Source organism: Petromyzon marinus, chromosome 20, assembly GCF_048934315.1.
Source record: "Petromyzon marinus isolate PM22_M1 ecotype Great Lakes invasive population chromosome 20, UKy_Petmar_22M1.pri1.0, whole genome shotgun sequence".
Classification (NCBI taxonomy): domain Eukaryota; kingdom Metazoa; phylum Chordata; class Hyperoartia; order Petromyzontiformes; family Petromyzontidae; genus Petromyzon; species Petromyzon marinus.
The window spans coordinates 13,453,021-13,463,566 of NC_133686.1; the positions used below are offsets into that span (position 1 = coordinate 13,453,021).

Genomic DNA, 10,546 nt, shown 5'->3' on the forward strand with positions numbered 1-10,546 from the left:
GCTATATTACTGTTGTAAAAATATGTGGTTTATATTGTACAGTAGAAGCTCGGAGATCGAACGCACCAGAACTCGAACAAATCAGTATTCGAACGATATTTCCGAACATTTTGCCCCGGAAACCGAACAAAATTCAGAGGTCGAACGGGCAATCGCGACTTGAAAGAACCTGTACGGCTGAGATGCGTATGGCCAGCGTGCATGACGCTTGCCCAGACAAAGGTTTTACCACCTCCTCATCCTCACCACCTTGCACTCAAGCCATCAACTCTTTTTACTACAGGTAAAGTGAAGTTTAATGTTAATTTATTTCATTTATTCCATATATTTATTAATTTATTCCATTTATTTATTGTGTTTCTTGTTTTTTTGTATGATTTTATGCATGTAATTACTGTAAACTTCGTGTAAAAATGCCTTATAATAAGAGATTTCTTGTGTTTGGAACCAATTAATGCTATTTACATTAATTCTTATGGGGAAAATTAATTCGGTGTTCGAACAAATCGGTTTTCGAATGGCCTTCTGGAACTAATTAAGTTCGATCTCCGGGGTACCATTGTTCTAGCTTTACTACCCAACTTCGCCCGGGACTTGGATTTACCACGCCCGGCCGCCTTTGTCTCCCCAGTGGCGATGTTCCCACCGCACACCAGTTACTCGTTTGAGGCTGAGTCGACCTAGGGGAGGCCCAGGACCGGTTAAAATAATCGTCACTGGGGGTGGGCGTGAGCGGGAATCGAACTCGGGTCACCGGGTTCGGAGCGCAGCGCGCGAATCGCTATGCAGTCATCAGCAGGCACACTCTGTTACGCTTCCGCATAGGGGTCACATGACAGATGTGACGTCACAGCTATTTTGCCGTGCCCCCCCCCCCAAAAAAAGAAATACAAAAGTCTATTTTTTATAATTGTTGCATGGTGTACAGTCTGGAAGTACCCACATGGCAGGAAGTACGCTAAACATTTTGAACAGACACACATTCAAAAATGTCCCTTTTATATATAAATTATATGTTTCGATTACATTTCCTATTTTTAAATCTCGTATTCCTTAAACTGCCTCCAAATAGTATTTTTTGTATTACGCGATCTAACCCAAAAAATCCTGTATTATGGATGATATTGGTTGCGAAAGCCTACCTGTTAAACCAATCCAAGTCAAGGATGAAATAAAAAAAACTTTTTGAGAAAAAATATTGGTCAACAATTTTATTAATGATACATGTCATCAACAAATTGATTTGTACAATATCCACAATCACGAATCCCATGCGACCAATTGAAAGCAATTACTGAATCGTTGCCCATCGGTGTGTCTAGTTGGCAGCCATGGTCTGGTCCATCCAGCTGCGCAGGGCGGTGACGCGCGCGTACACGGCCGGCATGCTGGTGGAGCACGAGCTGCTGCCCCACGACACGATCCCCACGAGGTTCCACACGCCGTTCTTCTCGCACACCAGGGGGCCGCCAGAGTCGCCCTGTAGAGAAGATATGCAAGGTGCATAGCCACAAGCGTATCAGAATGAGCTTCGATATCGAGACAGAATAAAGTAAAATAAAATCGGCCTACCCATCTTTTATGACAATTGAGTTGTGTTGAAATACACTTCACTTATATGGTGGTGTAGGTTTGCAATCATTATACATATATTTTTTAAGTATTGTATGTTCATTGTGTATAGTGATAATGAGCTGTCACTAATTTACATTTTATGATTAAATAAATTAAAAAATCGACTTAAAATTTTGTATTGAGGTATATATCAAAGTTCAATCCTATTAAACTGACAACTACTTTCATCAATGGTTTACTTTCAAACATGTTACATTTTTACAAGATAGGCCCATAAACCCCACAATCCCTCACTCCTCCAATGATGATCGCCTACCTTCTGGTGTAGGCATTAGAACAGGGGTCGGGAACCTTTTTGCCTAAGAGAGCCATGAAAGCAAAAAATTTCGAAATTTATTTCAGTAAGAGCCATATAATATATTTTAAAAGTGAATTCAACTAAATGTCAGTATAATAAGCCTCTGAATTTATTCTTTTAAATAATGTTGTTATAACACTCACCATTAATGCGACTTCTGGTGCTGCATGGATTTGCTGATGTCTTTGTAGTCGGGTTGGTACTTTGTAGTCGGGTTGGTACTTGCTGAGGTTAAGCTTCATGCAAGCGTTGAGGCTTTCATCCGTTAAACGTGATCGTAGGTTGGACTTGATGTTTTTAAGATGTGAGAATGACTGCTCACATGCATACGTAGATCCAAACATGGTCAATACAGCAATACTCACACGCTGCAGTGTGTGGTATGTGACAGGAAGTGCGTTCCAAGTTTTGAGAATCAGCTGGTCTTCGGGTTGGAGTTTTTTCATTTCTGTCCACATGTGCTTGCTCGCCAACTCCGCTTTCTGTCGTGTGATTCTTTCCAAATCTTCATTCAGTGACTTGAACTTATTCACCCACATGTCTGAGGCCTTCAGGTCAGCCACTTCTGCTTCAAAATCTCTGACGGAGACACCAGGGATGTAATTCAGGTCGGCTGTGTTCAGTGAACACTCGTTTGGATGGGTGATGAACTTAAAAAGACGAGTGTGCTCACGAAATTCTCCAAAGCGTACTTTGAAGGACTGTAGGAGACTGGATGTGCAGCCAGCTAGCTGGTGGAGATCAAGGTTTTGAATGGGCTCACTTGCTGTGCATGCATCTTTAAATTGGCTCAGTTTTTCAAAATGTAGTAAACGACCTGTTTCAAGATCCGTGATGAAAAGCTCCAGCTTGTTTTCAAAAGCAAATACAGCTTGTTGAAGGGATAACACTGTATTTCCAATGCCTTGCATTTTCACGTTGAGCTGGTTCAGATGTTCAGTCAGATCTACGAGATAGTAAAACTTGAGGAGCCACTCGGTGTCGGCTAGCTCAGGATGCCCGACGCCTTTCATTTCAAGGAAAGTCCGGATTTCGTTCAGGCAAGCCGCAAAACGGCTAAGCACCTTCCCTCTTGACAACCAACGCACATTGCTGTGCAAAAGCAGACCAGGATAGTTATTTACAACTTCATCCAGCAGTGTTTTAAACTGGCGATCATTTAAGGCTCGGGCAACAATAAAGTTGATCACACGAATGACCAGCGACATCACTTCGCCAAACTGCCTGTCACACATCTGAGCACAAAGTGCCTCCTGGTGTATAATGCAATGGAAACTTAGGATGGGTCTATTTTCATGTTCACGGAGAAGCGCCACAAATCCTTTGTTTTTCCCCACCATACACGGAGCACCATCAGTACACACTGAGAGAAGTTTATCCATAGGTAGACTTTTTTCTTGAGCAAACTCCATGAAAGACTTGAATAAATCCTCACCTCTTGTGGACCCTTTTAATGGCAGAACAGCAAGACTTTCTTCGCGCAGTGTGTCACCAACAGCATATCTTGCAATCACGCTGAACTGCGACAAATGGCTCACGTCTGTTGACTCATCCAAAGCCAGAGAAAAGAACGGCGCTGCATTTATGTCCTTCACTTGCGTTTCCTCCACTTTGTTTGCCATCACGATGGTACGATCATGAACAGTTCTTGCCGACAGAGGCATGTCTTGTATCCGTTTGATTATCTTGTCTTTGTTCGGAAGATCATCAAAAAGTTCATTGGCTACATCCAGCATGAACGTTTTAGCATACTCGCCATCTGTGAATGGTTTTCCGTTCCTCACTATTGCTAAAGAACCAGCAAAGCTAGCCGAATTATAGTCACCTTGCCGGGTCCATACGCGGAGTTGCTGCTGGCTAGCTTGCACCCTGCTCAGAAGCTCTTGGCACGCTTTCTTTCTGCTGTCTCCCGCAGGGTATTTTGATGCAAAGGTAGCGTGGCGCGTGCCGAAGTGCCGCTTTACATTCGACCGTTTCAACGATGTAATTTTGTCATTGCAAATTAGACACACCGCAGAACCCGCTCTCTCCACAAAGGCGAATTCTTCGGTCCATTCGTCCTGAAATGTACGATACTCGTCGTCTTTTTTTCTTTTCGCCATCTTCTTCGTCGAAGGGTTAGCTTTGAGCTAATGACCGAGCAGACGCAGTCTCAGACTGATTCAAAAGGGGGCGTTTACCTGTTTTACCCAGCAACGGCAAACGTAGGCCAGTATCATCCAATTAAAATAATGGACAATTGCTCCTGCAGCCCTGAACAGGACATGCGCAGTGAAAAATCGATGGATGGATTAAAACAAGTGAGAATATTTTGTTTTATCTGCGAGCCATATGCAATCATCAAAAGAGCCACATCTGGCTCGCGAGCCATAGGTTCCCGACCCCTGCATTAGAATGCTGACTTCAGATACAACTTTAGCTACGTAATGAAAGGCCGTTAACTTTCGTTTACCATGCAGGAGCTGGCTCCAGCACCACCAGCGCAGATCATAACACTGGTGATGACGTTAACGGTGCCCCACTTCTGCTGGCAGGTGGCAGTAGGCACAAGAGGCAAAGCGGTCTGCTGCAGGATGGGAGGCGTGTTGAAGGCTGTGAACGCACACATAGAAGAATGCCAAATAACATGGAATAATGGTTAGACCATATCTTTAATAATATTTCTTAATATCTATTTGACACGAATTACTGTCAAAGTTGTATAGGCCTACTAGCTATAGGGAGTCTGAATACTCTGCACAAAGTGAATTGTGTTAATTATTGGTCATCGATGCTCACCGGAAGAGCGGACCTTGCCCCAGCCGGAGGTGACACACATCATGTTATCAGCAAAGACATCCGAGGCGGCAGGCAGGCAGACGGGAGAGACACGGTCCACGATCTGAGCGGGCTGTGCCAGCTTCAGCAACATGATGTCGTTGTTGATGTTGTAGGAGTCCCACTGCTGGTGAGTGATGGCCTGTGTGTGCAAACAGAACGAGATGTTAGAATACCTTAAACGCACTACATTTGTTTAATTCAGATAGTTGATAAACACACTTGGTATCTGTTGAACTTCATCCATTTCAATGTCTAGGAAGTTGCAGGGAATGTTCATGAGGTCACTTCATGGCTCGCAAGTTTACCTTAGAGACGACAAGAGACTGGATGTTCTCGGCGTTGGAGTTCCTGTCATGCTCGCCCAGGACGACGCGGTCAATGGACGGGCTGCGAACGCATTTAATAAAACCCAACATTTACTGATTGAGAAATATTTTTTGCCTCATTTTAAATCGTTAACAATGAGCGGTGCTACGCTGGCGCAGTGACTCTTGCATGCGCTTACTTGAACTCGCAGTGGGCAGCGGTCACCACCCACGAGGGGTCGATGAGGGAGCCACCGCAATAGTGCCACGTGGTGGAATCCTGTAGTGGCAAGACGCGACAGAATTGGTGTTGTGTCGCACTCTGGGACACGCGAAGCACACCTCACATACCAAACAGCACTTCATACGGGCCGACTTTCACTTGTGTCGTGGACACCGCGATAGGGTTTGTGTTAATGTGGACTCATGATATGCTAACATTAAGCACTCACCTGCAGGGACACCTGCCAGGGCCAGGAGCCTGACACCGCATCCTCGCCGTTGACGATGCGAGAGTAGCCGGTGATGACCGGCTTGATGGCCGGGACACCGCACCCTGTGATGTGTAAAGAAAACGGTCATTGATCGTGAACATTACAGAGGCTCCTTGAATGATTTACCTACAAAGCTAGTGTGGTGGAGCTATGTAAATATTGTTGCATCATTAGACCATGAGAGAAGTCGACGGTTTGGTGGGGCATTAATCCACCAGCGGATAGATCATTGCCCATGATTACATATATCCAATATGAAAGAATGATAGTTAAACAGCAGTTTGAGCTATGTGTATAAAAACTACAGTGCAGGCGGTCCCCTTGTTATGGAAGAACCGACTTATGGAAATTCGACTTTACGGAAATTCTCCCATAAATCACGTAAAAATGTTTTCAATACTGTATGCGTAAATGTTTGCATTAGTTATGTAAGCGCAAATGGTGCAGCGTGGTGAGGTTGCAGATGAATACAGAGGAGTGAGGGGTAAGGTGGGCCCGCATCTTCCCCAAGGTGGTGGTGTCTAGCACAGCAATCTGAGTTACGCTGTTACATTGGTACCCTGAGTAGACTACCCGTCACATCGCCTCTTTTCCTTTTGTAGCATTACGTAATTGTTTGTTTTCTATGCTTCGTGGTATTCATCAACAATTAGACACAGTACAGTATATATTCCATTCGTTGAATTATGGGTGTTAGGGTAGATATGTGATCAAATGAAAGCATCACAGGAAGTGTAGAGCGTATGTACAGCGATACGATACAGGTAGCGATAGAAAACGGATGACAGCGTGATACAATATTCATAGAAAACAGTAGCAGAGGCACAACTTTCCAGATATGGGGTTTTATCGTTGATTTGGGGAAAAATTGTTTAGTTTCCAACATAAAAAAATTCGGGTTACGGATATTTCTCGGGAACCTAACCCTTTTGAGTTTCATCCAAATGCAAAATGTATGTACATCTTCCCCAGCTGTCATGTCAATTGGGGGATTTATGAATGTATTTCGTTAAAGTATTGTGGCAAATTATGAGTACACCATGTCTTGGTTTATCGACGAAAAATGACCCAGGGTTCAGTGAATCCCTCACTGTGGCGTACATGTTCAAATGGTTCTCTCGCATGACGATTGATGAATCAAAAATTAGCTGGCGCATCTTTAAGAGCCTCTATAATTTGTTTTCTTATAAAGGCCTTATAAAGGAATTCAATGTAAGTCGTAAAGCGTAGATTTCCTTTCTTACCACGCTGTGTGCGACTCCCATTTTACATTGTGAGTGTTTGAGTTCAAGAGGTGTGCAATGGCAGTAGAGTCCTTACCGAAGGCGGCGCCGATGAAGGCGAAGCAGGAGACGAGCCAGAAGAGAGACATTGCTACTGTGGTAGACGGTGCTGGCCCCCTGCTGTTGGGCAGCCCCTTTTATACAGAAAATCTGCCGCGTGGCAGCGAGTTTAAACCTTTATTTAGAATACTACCGGTTGGCCTTGCCCTTGGATAAGCATTGGAGTACTAGTGTCACATGCCACTAATCTATATCTTCCCATGAACAACCAATATTGTGAAGATCGGCTGAAAAACACAGCGATATGGAGCAACAAATTTATTTCACACCATTTGGTTTAAACATGCGATTTTGGAAATGGTTGTTCAACCAAGATCAAATTCTGTTGAAGTTAAAGACAGTTGTTTTGTAAAGACCAGCGTTTAAATGAATAAGAACAGGTAAAGAGGGATTTTCCAAACTTCATTACATATTTTGTTAGAGTGAGGGTTAACCTTAACCAAATTTTGAGGATTATCAGAGTTAAAACTTGGTCAGCAGTAATTCAACTGAATTATACAATTAAAATTATGGATGTGAAATATAGGTAATTTAAGTGAGTAATTTAGTTTTAAGAAATTAATAAACATGTACTTTCAAATAAATGTGGCGTTTCAATGTAAGTTCTAATAAATTACAATATTGTGCTTCAAAAGTACAGGTACTCCCCGATTAACACGCGTCTGTTTAGCACAAATCCGTTTTCACACGATTTACAAACTAGGGATAGACCCCGATTTGCGTGCTCGACTTAACACGATTTCACACAATTTTTGTGACATTTTCCAGGAGCGGAATTTTCCATCACGTTCCCACGTATAGTACAGTCCCCAAGAGTGAGGCAACACATGTGGCGCGGGCAGCAGGCAGCAGCAGTGAGCCACCCCACTCAGGCTTTGTTCCACCTTGTGCTAGCTAAGACCTGTGCACGTTTTATCTCGCAATTCTATACCTCTGCATTTACTTTAATATTCAAAATAGTGTATTCATAATGCGTGGTAAGGATAAGAAGCGTGGTGGTGATGCTTCTAGTGGTAGTGTAAGTAATAAAATTAGAATAGCGGTAACAGCCCAAAATATAGTCATAGATGAATAATAATAATAATACATTTGTCGATCGAGTTGGGGCTTGGAACACAACTTCCCCGATTACATAATTTGCTAAGGAAAGTTAGTGTTCGGTTCACACGATTTTACCTTACACGAAGATTTTCAAGAACGCATTTGCCGTATTAATCGGGGACTACCTGTATACACACTGACAGGCCTATAATGTAGGCCTAGATTTAATTTCGTTTATCTTAAATGTGTGGTGCCACGGCCGCGAAGCAACTCCGCAAGCGCCGTGACCCCCCCCCCCCCGGCCCCTACACTGAGCACACACACACGCAGCACACAGACGTAGTGTCCTGGCGGGGGATTGCCTGGCACATCAGGTTTTAATCCGAAGGGCCCCGAGAGGGAAAGTCCCATGGTTTCCCTGTGCCAGGAGATTGGCCAACCATCGCAGGACAGGTTACATTGCGGTACCCATAAAATTGGCTTAACATTGTATGGGCGCAGAAAGAAAAGGTTCACTGGGCCAACCGAAATAAGTTATTAACAACATTGGGGGGGGGGGGGGGGAACTGAGGGTGTAATATTAAGCGAGAAGAGCATGAGGTCAGGAGAATCGCAGCGCCACTGCTGCCCCCCATCTCAGCCCTCATACCGAATACCCACTCGCAGGCTGTGTGTTTGCCAGCCGGGCGCCCTTCCAGATACCCTGCAGTGAGAGATAATGGTGGCTGGCACCGCCACCTCGGCACTCGAGGGATAATGGATGGCCAGCACCGTCCCCACGGCACTCGACGGAGGACACACTAACGGGGGGAGGGGGTGCGGTAACCACAGGTAGGCGCACGATTGGTCGAGGGGTACAAACGCCATCCCGGCCCTTTGAAGTGAGTGGATTACGTCCTGGGAGAGAAGTTCCAAAGCCGCGACGGCGCAGGTAAGCATGCACGATTGGCTGCATGGTGCGACGTCACGCTGGACTTTTGAAGTTTAGGGAATAAAAAGAGTAGCCCAGGACGATTTTCAGTCTCTTGTCTTCAACCTCTGGGCCGTCAAGACCCACTCCCTGCCGTCGTGCCTCCACGACGTTTCGATCGCAACACGAGCGGTCTTCATGAGGAGGAGAGAAGAGAAGATCGCTTGTGTTGCGATCGAAACTTCGTGTTTTTTGCTTTTATTTGTAATTTTACAGTCAGGCGAAGTAGATGACATCTCGCCACCGCAGTAGTCTTGCCATCACGACCATCAAAACAAATTATGAACATTGCCATTTTCCATTACACTACAACTAATGAAGAATACCTAACACGAATATCTTACAATATGATATATTCACCTAATTTAAAAGAATAACATTATAAAATAAACTCTTCCACATTTTTTTACGGGATGTCAACAAATAATATTCCCAGTTGTCAGCGCTCGTCAACCATACAAAGTGTATCGTCTCAAAGGTTACGCTTGTTAAAGCATACACATATATGGCTATTGATGAAGTGATAAGAAACAGCTTTGATCTCTCAATATGGATGTACAATGGTGATGCAAGTGGTGTGCCAATATAAATAACATAAATGCATATGTTATAAGTTCATAGAATTCTATAGCGACAATGCAATTCATGACATTCATCATTGAAAGTCTCAATCCCACCCTTTTTAGGAAGGTTCTATAATGAAATATTGTCCAATTCCAAGTTTGAGTATTACATGTGGTAGAACACTTTAATATGAAATTATCCACACATACAATATGATAACCCTGAAAGGGTACTTACAGACGCATATACAGTATAGGAATCCCTTACCATAGCGTATTTGCTAAACGTGGTTTCATGTATACACGATTTATTATTTGCATACCAATTTACCAACCGTGGCCTGGAAATTTGAGTATCCACGGTTAAGCACGGTGTTAAGGAAGTCACAATTAAAATATTACGTTTTTGCATTACAGCATGACATTGTATTGTGTGACATCATTGTTACAAATTTCGTGGTTCTCCATGCTGTAGTGGCGTTGTGTAGCTGATCAGCTGCCCATCTGTTTTGTTTTGCATACTGTACTGTAATTCTCGCAGCGTATAGAACCGCGTAGCATCGCAACCACATTCACATTAATTTCCCCCTAATCATGGATCCGACGCGTGCAGCAAGTGGTGAAGGTGAGACTGTTGCGTCTGTGGCCCGGAGGAAGAGGAGAAGGGTGGGCTGATGGAGTTGGAATAGTCGAGGAGAGACCCGACTTTGCTCCAATTAAGGGTATTGGTGATTTTGATGGTGGTAAGCTTACTTTAAGAACGGTGGACCATGAGCTGGTGGTCGCAAGATCTGATTATGTGGTTGGTGTAGCTGCCAACGGATTATGTGGAGTCGAGCGTGATGCTAAGAAAATGTATGTAGTTGGAGAAAGGGATATTGGAGCCCAGCGATTGATATGCTAGAAGGGAGCATGAATGTGGTGAGATCATGTCTAGTGCCAATCAGGACAGCTACAGATTTGGAAGCGTTTAAGGAGAGATCATCGGCCTAGAACCCCTGTTGCAAGGTGGCAGTGTACTCTAAGAGCCTCTCAAATCAAGAAACGTTGGTGAAATCGACGGAGGTGAAGAGTAGG

General features: G+C 44.0%; 1 protein-coding gene across 2 annotated transcripts; it reads right to left on the bottom strand.

Annotated features, from left to right (window-relative positions):
* Positions 1-1,196: 1,196 nt before the first annotated feature.
* Positions 1,197-6,980, bottom strand: LOC116944035 (chymotrypsin B-like). Of its 2 annotated transcripts, XM_076068329.1 has the most exons (8): positions 6,873-6,980; positions 5,511-5,614; positions 5,259-5,338; positions 5,059-5,140; positions 4,712-4,892; positions 4,386-4,525; positions 1,892-1,934; positions 1,197-1,480 (listed from the first exon to the last, which is right to left on the bottom strand). In XM_076068329.1, the coding sequence occupies exons 1-8, from the start codon at positions 6,922-6,924 to the stop codon at positions 1,215-1,217; spliced, it is 948 nt and encodes a 315-aa protein (XP_075924444.1). In that variant the 5' UTR covers positions 6,925-6,980; the 3' UTR covers positions 1,197-1,214. The 2 variants fall into 2 exon arrangements, with proteins under 2 accessions (XP_075924444.1, XP_032813319.1); XM_032957428.2 differs by lacking the exon at positions 1,892-1,934.
* Between the last annotated feature and the right edge of the window lie 3,566 nt (positions 6,981-10,546).